Below are 13,870 nucleotides of genomic sequence, written 5' to 3'. Positions count from 1 at the left end.
CTCTTTTGTGGCTTTTGTTCTTCTTTATAGTATCTTATTCATGTTTCATGCATGGTGTATCTTATCTTTCTATGAAACTAAATATTAATGATTTCTGTTTTCTCCCTATACAGACTCATATTAGACTTGTATTTTTCAAGTTGATTTTTTCTGTTTTGGTATCTATATTTCATGTGAGACTCTTTCCTCAGAAATTTAGTGCTCCTCATTGTCTAAAAAGCTGATACCAAGCTTTTAGCAAGCAAAGCTTGGAAATCTGGACTTCACTGATAATCTGGTGAGGGCTTGTCTTTGAAGAATCCCTAATGTCAGTATCCTTATTTCATTCTTTTTAGACTGGTCAGATTTCCCAGAGATGTATCTTCAAATCTTCTGCCTGGGTGATACATGTCTGGGAACCAAATAGGTGAAGATGGCTAGAAGGCTCTCACCATTCTGTATCTAACCTTTAATTTAACTATTTTCATTTGTGTTTGGTGTGTCCCAGTTTAAAGACCGTTTGCCTTACCTGTCTAGAAAATAGACCTGTGGCAGTCTGCTGAGACAACAGGGCTTCACAGAGTAGGGAAAGGGAACAGAACATCTAACTACTTCAGGCTTTTAACCAATCCCTGTTTTTAGTCTTACAAATATTCTCACTTCCAGAAATACCCAAGGATACTACTCATTATCAAGACTTTAGAGGTTTTTACAGTGTATAATCAGGTTACTTCTCAGCTTTCCACATTGTTAAAGGGTTGAGCTCTCTTAAAGTGTTCAGTCCATTATCACTAACCCATCTGCTTTTCAGCAAAAGTTTTTGACTCTTATTTTCTTTGTCTTTGTGAGTTTATGTCCTTAAAAATTTCTTCTACTACAATTTTAGTGTTGTTTCAGTAGGGAGCAGAAGTAAATATATATCTTTATTTATGTATAAAGATCCTGCAGCATGTGGGATCTTAGTTCCCCAACCAGGGATTGAACCCATGCCCCATGTACTGGAAGCACAGATTCTTAACCACTGGACTGCCAGGGAAGTCCCAAAAGTAAATATTTATATTCAAGCAGCTATCTTTACCCTTAAGTTGTATATACTCATATTTACTGTTACTCTTGTTTGCTTTCTTTGGAACACTAACCCTCTTCTGCCTTCTCAGCTTGTCCTAGTACCCTGGCATTTGACTCTTTCACTTACCTTCACTGGATATAATATAGAAAGGTTAAAATTTTTTTAAGCATTTATTGTTATCTTATGATCTAGAATAAGTTTAACCTTTTTTGTATCTCTCTCATGCCATGCCTAAACCCATACACAAATAAGTTTCATTTTGCTTCTGTGTGACAACTACCATATAACGTTTTGTAGTTTACAAAATATTTTCACATACAGCATCACATTTTATCCCTAAAAAACCCATTGCAAGGATAGGTTATTTTATACACAAGATGGGAAACAAATGGTTAAACAGTGGTCTGAAATCTGTTCTCTTTTTGAGGGGAAAGGAGAATGTCCCAGGAAAGAAAGAAGGTAACTTGGTCAAATCTCTTCATCAACATGCTAATGACAGACTTCCTGGAAATAAATAATTTGCTAGCCAGAGAATCCTTTTTTGTGGGGGGAGGAGGGGTGCAGCTTAAATAACAAATATATTTCCTCACTGTTCTGAAAGCTAGAAGTCCATGATCAAGCTGTTGGCAAGAGAATCCCTATTTACAAACTGCTTATAGCAGGATGTCTAAGATTGCTTATGGCAAATAATCCTGAAATCTAGGGATTTATGGGGCACAAATCCATAATCCCTGGAAAATGTAACTATGGGCATAAAATTGAGATGCTTCTTGACCAAAATGACTTTCTTTCATGTAAGTAATATAGAAACCGTTTATGTTAACCTTGGCCAGAGTGGGTACCTGGGAGATTGTACTGTAGTTCTGAAACTCTTGCTGCTTTGCCTATGCCTCGTGATCACTTGTATACTTGAAATTACAGTTGACTCTTGAACAACGCAGGGGTTAGGGATGTTGCCCCTTTGTGCTGTCCAAAGTCCAAGTATAACTTATAGTTGCCCTCCATATATGTGGTTTCTCCATATCCATGGTTCCACATCTGTGGATTCCACCAACCACAGCTTATATAGTACTGCAGTATGTATTACCGAAAAAAATCTGCATAAAAGTGGACCCATGCAGTTCAAACTCATGTTGTTCAAGGGCCAATGGTATCAGTAAAGCTTGACACTGCTAAGATCTCTGATATGAAAGAGTGTGATTTGACAATCCAATCCTTTGTGTTATCCCACAAGGAAACTGAAGTTCAGCAGTTAAGTGATTTGCTAAAAGTCACATACTAAAAAGTAGCCAAATAGGAATAGAAACCAAGTCTTAAATCAGACTCTTTGTACCATGTGATACATTCCAGTGAGATGGAAAAACAAAAAACAAAACAAAACACAATAAAACCTGTGTTGTGGAATCAGAAATAGACTTGCCTGTTGGTTCTATCAATGACCAACTGTTTGACTTTGGGCAAAGTACTTACAATGTTCAGAGCCTATTTCCTTACCTATGCAGTACTTCTTACATAAGAGGCAAAAGATACCTTAATGGCAAATATAATAGAACAACAGAAAAACATGACATAATACAGTAGAACATTTAGAAACATTTTTAAAGGATGGAGGGGGGGAAAAAAGTATTGCTTACTTTTTTCTTGTAACGCTTGCAGTTTATTCAGTTCTTCATTCTCTTCATCACTCTCTTCACTACTTGTGCTGCTGACATCCAAAACTATGTCCCTTTTGGGGTCTACTCGGAGAAAATTGCGGCATTCAAAAGTCAGGTGACCAGCTAAGTAAAACAAACAAAAAAATATGAATGACAAAACTATAGATACATTATATTTTTGCTGTGTTTGTTCACTAAGCAACAAGTTACAATTTTAGTAATATAATGTTTAGTTTTAACTTTTATTCAGTGGGTGGTAGTTTGCTTTACCTGAATGAAACATTCAGAAAACCTTTTCTTTAACAGGGCTTCTAATTCAATAAGCATGCTTTTTGGTTACTTCTTATGGATTTCAGGATATTGAATTAATGTACTTACTATGTACTAAAGAAAATATTTTCAACGTTGGATTTTATGTTTTATTCCTTTCCCATATACCTTTTGGCTTCTCAGCTTGACTACTATACTCATGCAATTACACAGCTGTCACCTAATTAAAGGGGCCATAATAACATATTTGAACATGTTCTTCAAAAGAACACCTAAGATTCTAATTCTGACATCATTCAGTCCTTAAAGATTCTCCTTATAAGAAAACTACAACAGGGCTTCCCTGGTGGCGCAGTGGTTAAGAATCCGCCTGCCAATGCACAGGACACAGGTTTGAGTCCTGGTCCGGGAAGATCCCACATGCCACGGAGCAACTAAGCCCGCGTGCCACAACTACTGAGCCTGCACTCTAGAGCCCACGAGCCACAACTACTGAAGCCCGTGTGCTTAGAGCCTGTGCTCTGCAACAAGAGAAGCCACTGCAATGACATCCCCGCCCACAGCAATGAACAGTAGCCCCCGCTCACTGCAACTAGAGAAAGCCCGCGCACAGCAACGAAGACCCTATGCAGCCAAAAATAATTAATTAAAAAAACTACAACAGTTATCTACTTATTGCATGATGCAATTAAAAAATCAAATATTATTGAATACAAACACCAAAAAAGTACAGGAGATAAAATCACTAATAATACCTAAGTGCTTATCACCCACATGTTAACATTTTGTTTTATTCACTTAATTTTTTTTAAAGTGAAAAACTGCATGTGTGTGTGCACATACACATACACAAAGTTGGAGAGCTTGCACCATCCCTTGGAACCCTGCCAATCCCATTCCATTCTCTCTTCAGAAGTTGTTATACTGAAGTTGGTGTCTTATCTTTTCAAAATAGCATATTGTATTTTTATTATTTTTTAACATAACCTCAATTATACCCTCCTATCACTCTGTAACTTGTTTTTGTCATTCAGTATTATGTTTTGTGATTTATCTATGTTAACGTAAGTAGATATAATTATGTGATTTACCTATGTTAACATAAGTAGATATAATTATCTCCTTTTATCTGATGAATAATGTCCCATTACATAAAAATATATTTATCCTTTCTACTACTGATAGGATCTTAGGTTGCTTCTAGTATTTTGCTATTATAAATAATGCTGAAATGCATAGCTATACACGTCTCTTTGTGCACACATGGCACAGCTTCTCTAAGGCAGTAGCTTTTGAATTCTTTTGACTAGGGCTGACCAATGGTAAAAAGTAACAATGCAACCAAGTATATTCATATATATGTTCATATACATATACACACACTAACCCACAAAAATTAAAACAAAATTACATGAAGCATTATGACATGTGATATTCAAAAAAAATCAATGCTGATAGAAACCACATAATTGATTTCACAACCCACTAATGATTCACTACAACTCTGTACTAGGATTTATTTCTAGTTCTCTTAATTAAGGGTGAAGCCTTTTGGAAGACCTAGGTTTATACAAGAGCATCTCCTAGCAGGGTACCAATCTTGGGTGGGGCCCTGAACCTTGCCTTTATTCCCTGCACCCTGCCAATACATGACAATAGAAGTTCAAGAACCTTGGGTTCAGCAAATACCCTCAAGACTTACCTCCTAGAGGTTCTGCTTTCCTTTGGCTGCTGCCCTCTAAGTATTCTTTAATTCTTTATTTTCTTCTAGCACACTAATCTATCTAATATGTATTGCATATTTTATACAAGTTTCTTAGTTGTTTACAGAAGGGTCCAGTCTGCCATACTGCTGGAACCAAGTTTTCTCTATGGTGATTTCTTTCAAATGAATCATTCAGAAGTGTTCTTTTCAGTTTCCAAACATATGGAGCTTTCAGACTATGCTTTTGTTGATTTCTAAATTTATTACACTGTTATCAGAGAGTGGAGTCTGTATGACATCAGTTTTTTAGTATTTGCTGAGATTTCTTTTATGGCCTATCATGTAGTAAATTTAGGGAAAAACTTGATATGTATTTTAAAAGAATATACATCACTATTTGTGGACGTCTATTTTGTTGTTCAAATCTCCATCTTACATTTTTGTGTAATAACCTCTGATAGTACCTTTTTTAAGTACCTTTTTCACTATAGATTTGTCAATTTCTCCATTATTATTAGTTGAATCACATGAAGTTGCAACTTTTGTGAGTAAAACAGCTGATTATCAACAATATTCAACCTAATATCTATCTGCTCTTTTTTCCCCATCCCTTTACTTTAAAATTTTCTATGCAGTTTTTAGTTTTCTAAGTAGTTTCACTAATAATGACATGTAGCTGGACTTACTTTTTTAATTTACTTTGCTACCTGACCAATTTTTTATGTTAATTTCTTAGCTTCGACAGAGAGTTCCTGCCTCACTGGGGGCAGTATAAATTCACTCCTCATACCTACACAAGGTATAAGTTCAGGTTACCAATTCTTGATTATTCTTTTTCTTCTAATTATTATTTTATAGGAACTTAAACACAGTAAACTTTCTCATCACTTTCCCTAGACAGTAAATGGAATTTTTCTAATTCCTGCTTCACTGTTTTTTTGAGCAATCTGGCTCTAAACAAGAGCCTCCACTCTGGCCATGCTGCCATTCCACAGGGGTCTAAAGCTTCACTCCATATCCCATAAATGTCTACCCAGTAGGCCCGTGGACCTCACTGTTTTCAGCTATCATTCCCTGCTCTGGCTTTGAGCTCCTTTTCCTTTCCAACACCTGGGGATTTCCCTTTTTCAGCTGGGTTATTTTTATTTTTGTTGTTACTCTATTTTTCTCCAGTATCTCTCTGTTTTTGGAGCAGAAAGGAGGACTTTCTATGTTGCTTCAGCTTGCCATTCTGATCAGAACTCCTGATGATATAATTTTTCCTTTACTTAATCTAGCTTTGCATCCAAACACCTTATATTGTAATAAATATTTCATATAAACAAAATACTTAATAACCACACTGGCAGCAGTCTGTCTCACACCCATTTTAGCCTTACTTCAATGAAACTGACCCTAAACTGATAATAAGACAAGTTGCTTGTGAACAAACTTAGAAAATTATTCCAAAATATAGTTCTTGTGACCTCTTTTCTACATAGACTCTCAGGAGACAATGAGCAGAAAATTCTTTAAAAAAGAAAAAAAACAAAACAGGCCGTGGACCTGCCTGGACACGGTGACTTCCAGCAGGTCCCGCCTCAGCCAGGTTCTCCTGCCAGCAGCTCCCACCCTGGGGCCAACATCCTCTCCATGTTTGTTTGTTTATTGATTATTTATTTATTATTTTTGGCTGTGTTGGTTCTTTGTTGCTGTGCGTAGTCTTTCTCTAGTTGAGGTGAGCTGGGGGCTACTCTGTGGTGGTATGTGGGCTTCTCATTGCAGTGGCTTCTCTTGTTGCAGAGCATGGACTCCAGGTGCACGGGCTTAGTAGTTGTGGCATGTGGGCTCAGCAGTTGTGGCACATGGGCTTAGTTGCTCCACAGCATGTGGGATCTTCCTGGACTAGGGATCGAACCCGTATCCCCTGCATTGGCAGGTGGATTCTTAACCATTGCACCACCAGGGAGGTCCTCAGCAGAAAATTCTTAGATGACCAGAAACTTAAATTTTGACCACAGATATGTAGAGACATTTCAAGTTATAACATTTTAGTAGCTGACTGTAAAGAGTAACCTGGCTTTTTCAGAAGTGGAAAAGCCAATCCTTAAATTCATACAAAAATGTAAGGGGCCCTGAACAGCCAAAACAATCTTGAAAAAGAATAAAGGTGGAAGACTCACATTTCCTGATTTCAAAACTTACCACAAAGCTATAGTAATCAAAACAGGGTGACAGTGTCATAAGGATAGTCATATAGACCAATGGAATAGAATTTAGAGTCCAGAAATACATCCATACATATATAGCCAATTGCTTTTTGACAAGAGCGTCAAGTCTATTCAGTGGGGAAGGAACAGTCTCTTCAACAGATGGTGCTGGGACAACAGGATTTCCACATGTACACAAATGAAGTTGAACTCCTCACCTCACATCGTATGCAAAAACTGACTGAAAATGGATTAAAGACCACAACAATATAAGAGCTAAAACCATAAAACTCTTAGAAGAAAGCATGGGGTAAATCTTCTTTAACTTGGATTTAGCAATGGATTCTTACATATAAAACATTAACAGCACAAGTAACCAAAAAATAAAACTGATAAGTTGGATTTCATCAAAATTTAAAACATTTGTTCAAAGAAATTATTACGAAAGTGAAAAAACAACCTACAGAATGGAAGAAAAGATTTGTAACTTATATATCTGATAGGGTTAACTATTTAGTATATATACAATTCCTGCAACTCAAGAAGAAAAAGACAACTCAATTAAAACATGGGCAAAGAAACTGAATAGACATTTCTCCAAAGAAGATATACAAATGGCCAGTAAGACCATGAAAAGATACCCAACATCATTAGTCTTTAGAGAAACGCAAATGAAAACCATGAGATATCACTTCACATCTATTAAGATGGCTACAATTTTTAAAAAAGAAAAAAGAAAGGAAAATAAGTGTTGGCAAGAATGTGGAGAAACTAGAACTCTTGTACATTTCTGGCGGGAATATAAAATGATGGAGCTGCTGTGGAAAACAGTCTGGCAACTCCTCAAGAAGCTGCACACAGATGACCCAGCATTCCACTCTTAGCTATATACCCAAAAGAATAAAAAACGGGGACTCAGACACTTATACAACAAAATTCATTGCCCATTAATCACAATAGCCAAAAGGTAAAAATAACCCAAGTGTCTATCAATAGATGAATGGATAAAGAAAATGTGGTGTATCCGTACAATGAACTATCATTCAGCCATAAAGAGGAATAAAGTTATGATACATGCTACAACGTGAATGAACTTTAAAAACATTATGCTAAGGGAAATAAGCCAGACACAAAAGGATAAATACTATATGATTCGACTTAAATGAAATATCTAGAACGGCCAAATTCATAGAGATAGAAAGTAGATTAGAGGTTACCAGGGTCTGGGGGAAGGGAGGAGTGGGGAGGTACTCCTTAAGGTTTATAGAGTTTCTACTTGGGGTGATAAAAAAGTTTTGTAATAGATAGGGGCGATGGTTGTACAACATTGTGAATGTAATTAATGCCACTGAATTGTATACTTAAAAACGGTTAAAATGGCACATGATATTATATGTATTTTACCACAATTTATTTTTGAATTTTATTTATTTTTTTATACAGCAGGTTCTTGCTATCTATTTTATACATATTAGCGTATATATGCCAATCTCAACCTCCCAATTCATCCCACCACCTCCCCCCCAGCCTCTTTCCCCCCTTGGTGTTACATACATTAGTTCTCTACATCTGTGTCTCAATTTCTGCCCTGCAAACTGGTTCATCTGTACCATTTTTCTAGGTTCCACATATATGCGTTAAAATACGATATTTGTTTTTCTCTTTCTGACTTACTTCACTCTGTGAAGTCTCTAGATCCAACCACGTTTCTACAAATGACCCAATTTTGTTCCTTTTTATGGCTGAGTAATACTCCATTGTATATATGTACCACATCTTTATCCATTCATCTGTCGATGGGCAATTAGGTTGCTTCCATGACCTGGCTATTGTAAATAGTGCTGCAGTGAACATTGGGGTGCATGTGTCTTTTTGAATTATGCTTTTCTCTGGGTATATGCCCAGTAGTGGGATTGCTGGGTCATGCGGTAATTCTATTTTTAGTTTTTTAAGGCACATCCATACTGTTCTCTATAGTGGCTGTATCAATTTACATTCCCACCAACAGTGCAAGAGGGTTTCCTTTTCTCCATACCCTCTACAGCATTTGTTGTTTGTAGATTTTCTGAGGATGCCGATTCTAACTGGTGTGAGGTGATACCTCATTGTAGTTTTGATTTGCATTTCTCTAAATAATTAGTGATGTTGAGCAGCTTTTCATGTGCTTCTTGGCCATCTGTATGTCTTCTTTGGAGAAATGTCTATTTAGGTCTTCTGCCCATTTTTGAATTGGGTTGTTTGTGTTTTTAATACTGAGCTGCATGAGCTGTTTATATATTTGGATATTAAGCCTTTGTCCATTGATACGTTTGCAAATATTTTTCTCCATTCTGAGGGTTGTCTCTTCGTCTTGTTGGTAGTTTCCTTTGCTTTGCAAAAGCTTTTAAGTTTCATTAGATCCCATTTGTTTATTTTTGTTTTTATTTCCATTACTCTAGGAGGTGGATCAAAAAAGATCTTGCTGTGATTTATGTCAGAGTATTCTTCCTATGTTTTTCTTTAAGAGTTTTATAGGGTCCAGTTTTACTTTTAGGCCCCTAATCCATTTTGAGTTTATTTCTGTGTATGGTGTTATGAACTGTTCTAATTTCATTCTTTTACATGTAGCTGTCCAATTTTCCCAGCACCACTCATTGAAGAGACTGCCTTTTCTCCATTGTATATCCTTGCCTCCTTTGTCATACACTAGTTGACCATAGGTGGGTGGGTTTATCTATGGGCTTTCTATCTTGTTCCATTGATCTCTATTTCTGGTTTTGTGCCAGTACCATACTGTCTTGATTACTGTAGCTTTGTAGTATAGTCTGAAGTCAGGGAGTCTGATTCCTCCAGCTCCATTTCTTTTTTTTTCCCTTCAATATTGCTTTGGCTATTCAGGGTCTTTTGTGTCTCCATACAAATTTTAAGATTTTTTTGTTCTAGTTCTGTAAAAAATGCCATTGGTAATTTGATAGGGATTGGACTGAATCTGTAGATTGCTTTGGATAGTATACACATTTTCACAATATTGATTCTTCCAATCCAAGAACATGGTATATCTCTCCATCTGTTTCTATCACCTTTAATTTCTTTCATCAGTGTCTTATAGTTTTCTGCATACAGGTCTTTTGTCTCTCTAGGTTGGTTTATTCCTAGGTATTTTATTCTTTTTGTTGCAGTAGTAAATGGGAGTGTTTCCTCAATTTCTCTTTCAGATTTTTCATCATTAGTGTATAGGAATGCAACAGATTTCTGTGCATTAATTTTGTATCCTGCAACTTTGATTAGCTCTAGTAGTTTCCTGGTGGCATCTTTAGGATTCTCTATGTATAGTATCATGTCATCTGCAAATAGTGACAAGTTTTACTTCTTCTTTTCCAATTTTTATTCCTTTTATTTCTTTTACTTCTCTGACTGCTGTGGCTAAGACTTCAAAAACTATGTTGAATAATAGTGGTGAGAGTGGACATCCTTGTCTTGTTGCTGACCTTAAAGGAAATGCTTTCAGCTTTTCACCACTGAAAAGGATGTTTGCTGTGGGTTTGTCGTATATGGCCCTTATTATATTGAGGTAGGTTCCCTCTATGGCCACTTTCTGGAGAGTTTTTTTTTTATCATAAATGGGTGTTGAATTTTGTCAAAAGCTTTTGCTGCATCTATTGAGATGATCATATGTTTTTTCTTCCTCAATTTGTTAATATGGTGTATCACACTGATTGATTTGCGTATACTGAAGAAGCCATGCATCCCTGGGATAAATCCCACTTGATCATGGTGGATGATCCCTTTAATGTGTTGTCGGATTGTGTTTGCTAGTATTCTGTTGAGGATTCTTGCATCTATATTCATCAGTGATATTGGTCTGTAATTTTCTTTTTTTGTAGTATCTTTGTCTGGTTTTGGTATCAGGGTGATGGTGGTCTCATAGAATGAGTTTGGGAGTGTTCCTTCCTCTGCAATTTTTTGGATGAGTTTGAGAAGGATGGGTGTTAGCTCTTCTCTAAATGTTTGACAGAATTCCCCTGTGAGCCATCTGGTCCCGGACTTTTGTTTGTTGGAAGATTTTTAATCACAGCTTCAATTTCATTACTGTGATTGGTCTGTTCACATTTTCTATTTCTTCCTGGTTCAGGCTTGAAGGTTATACCTTACTAAGAATTTGTCCATTTCTTCCAGGTTGTCCATTTTATTGGCATAGAGTTGCTTGTAGTAGTCTCTTAGATGCTTTGTATTTCTGTGGTGTCTGTTGTAACTTCTCCTTTTTCATTTCTAATTTTATTGATTTGAGTCCTCTCCCTCTTTTTCTTGATGAGTCTGGCTAATGCTTTATCAATTTTGTTTATCTTCTCAAAGAACCAGCTTTTAGTTTTATTGATCTTTGCTATTGTTTTGTTTCTATTTTATTTATTTCTGCTCTGATCTTTATGATTTCTTTCTTTCTACTAACTTTGGGTTTTGTTTGTTCTTCTCTCTCTAGTCCCTTTAGGTGTAAGGTTCGATTGTTTATTTGAGATTTTTCTTGTTTCTAGAGGTAGGCTTGTATTGCTATAAACTTCCCTCTTAGAACTGCTTTTTCTGCATCCCATAGGTTTTGGATCGTCGTATATTCATTGTCATTTGTCTCTATGTATTTTTTGATTTCCTCTTTGATTTGTTCAGTGATCTCCTAGTTATTTAGTAAAATATTGTTTAGCCTCATGTGTTTGTTTTTTACGTTTTTTCCCCTGTAATTGATTACTAATCTCATAGCATTGTGGTCAGAAAAGATGCTTGATATGATTTCAATTTTCTTAAATTTACTGAGGCTTCATTTGTGACCCAAGATGTGATCTATCCTGGAGAATGTTCCGTGTGCACTTGAGAAGAAAGTGTAATCTGCTGTTTTTGTATAGAATGTTCTATAAATATCAATTAAATCTATCTGGTCTATTGTGTCATTTAAAGCTTGTGTTTCCTTATTAATTTACGCTTTGGATGATCTGTCCATTGGTGTAAGTTAGGTGTTAAAGTCCCCCACTATTACTGTGTTACTGTCGATTTCCTCTTTTATAGCTGTTAGCATTTGCACTATGTATTGAGTTGCTCCTATGTTGGGTGCAAATATATTTATAATTATTGTATCTTCTTCTTGGATTGATCCCTTGATCATTATGCAGTGTCCTTCTTTGTCGCTTGTACCATTCTTTATTTTATAGTCTATTTTATCTGATATGAGTATTGCTACTCCAGCTTTCTTTTGATTTCCATTTGCATGGAATATCTTTTTCCATCCCCTCACTTTCAGTCTGTATGTGTCCCTAGGTCTTAAGTGGGTCTTTTGTAGACAGCATATATATGGGTCTTGTTTTTGTATCCATTCACGTTTAAGGTAATTATAGATATGCATGTTCCTAATACCATTTTCTTAATTGTTTTGGGTTTGTTTTTGTAGGTTGTTTTCTTCTCTTGTGTTTCCCACTTAGAGAAGTTCCTTTAGCATTTGTTGTAGAGCTGGTTTGGTGGTCGTGAATTCTCTTTGCTTTTGCATGTCTGTAAAGCTTTTGATTTCTCTGTCGAATCTGAATGAGATTCTTGCTGGGTAGAGTAATCTTGGTTGTAGTTTCCTCCCTTTCATCACTTTAAATATATCACGCTACTCCCTTCTGGCTTGTAGAGTTTCTGCTGAGAAATCAGCTGTTAACCTTATGGGAGTTCCCTTGTATGCTATTTGTTGTTTTTCCCTTGTTGCTTTCAATAGTTTTTCTTTGGGGGCTTCCCTGGTGGCGCAGTGTTTGAGAGTCCACCTGCTGATGCAGGGGACACAGGTTTGTGCCCCAGTCTGGGAAGATCCCACATGCAGCAAAGTGACTGGGCCTGTGAGCCATGGCCACTGAGCCTGCACATCCGGAGCCTGTGCTCCACAATGGGAGAGGCCACAACAGTGAGAGGCTCACGTATTGTTAAAAAAAAAAAAAAAAAAATTGTTTTTCTTTGTCTTTAATTTTTGTCAATTTGATTACTAAGTGTCTTGGCATGTTTCTCCTTGGGTTTATCCTGCCTGGGATTCTCCGTGCTTCCTGGACTTGGGTGGCTATTTCCTTTCCCATGTTAGGGAAGTTTTCACCTATAATCATTTCAAATACTTTCTTGGGTCTTTTCTCTCTCTCTTCTCCTTCTGGGACCCCTATAATGCAAATGTTGTTGCATTTAATGTTGTCCCAGAGGTCTCTTAGGCTGTCTTCATTTCTTTTCATTCTTTTTTCTTTATTCTGTTCCACAGCAGTGAATTCCACCATTCTGTCTTTCAGGTCACTTATCTGTTTTTCTGCCTCAGTTACTCTGCTATTGATTCCTTCTAGTGTATTTTTCATTTCTGTTATTGTATTCTTCATCACTGTTTGTTCTTTAATTCTTCTAGGTGTTTGTTCTTTAATTTTCTAGGTCTTGTTGAACATTTCTTGCCTCTTCTTGATCTTTGCCTCCACTCTTTTTCTGAGGTCCTGGATCATCTTCACTATCATTATTCTGAATTCTTTTTCTGGAAGGTTGCCCTCCACTTCATCATTTAGTTGTTTTTCTGTGGTTTTATCTTGTTCCTTTATCTGCTACATAGCCCTCTGCCTTTTCATCTTGTCTATCTTTCTGTGAATGTGGTTTTTGTTCCACAGGCTGCAGGATTGTAGTTCTTCTTGCTTCTGCTGTGTGCCCTCTGGTGGATGAGGCTATCTACGAGGCTTGTGCAAGTTTCCTGATGGGAGGGACTGGTGGTGGGTACAGCTGTCTGTTGCTCTGCTGGGCAGAGCTCAGTAAAACTGTAATCTGCTTGTCTGCTGATGTGTGGGGCTGGGTTCCCTCCCTGTTGGTCGTTTGGCCTGAGGCAACCCAACACTGGAGCCTACTGGGCTCTTTGGTGGAGCTAATGCCAGGTCCTGGGAGGGCTAATGCCAAGGAGTACTTCCCAGAATTTCTGCTGCCTGTGTCCTTGTCCTCACGATGAGACACTGCCACCCCCCACTTCTGCAGGAGACCTTCTAACACTAGCAGG

The 13,870-nt window shown here is 37.0% G+C and overlaps 1 protein-coding gene across 2 annotated transcripts in view; it reads right to left on the bottom strand.

Annotated features, from left to right (window-relative positions):
• Positions 1–13,870, bottom strand: part of SREK1IP1 (SREK1 interacting protein 1) — a 55,362-nt gene that overhangs the window by 24,371 nt on the left and 17,121 nt on the right. For both annotated transcript variants that reach the window (XM_007445642.1, XM_007445641.1), the window contains one exon: positions 2,683–2,826. In XM_007445642.1, the coding sequence (XP_007445704.1) occupies positions 2,683–2,826 (144 nt within the window). The remainder of the gene's footprint in view (positions 1–2,682; positions 2,827–13,870) is intronic.

This window comes from Lipotes vexillifer, unplaced genomic scaffold (assembly GCF_000442215.2).
Source record: "Lipotes vexillifer unplaced genomic scaffold, Lipotes_vexillifer_v1.1 scaffold563, whole genome shotgun sequence".
In the NCBI taxonomy this organism is placed as follows: domain Eukaryota; kingdom Metazoa; phylum Chordata; class Mammalia; order Artiodactyla; family Lipotidae; genus Lipotes; species Lipotes vexillifer.
This window is presented reverse-complemented; position numbering and strand designations above follow the sequence as displayed.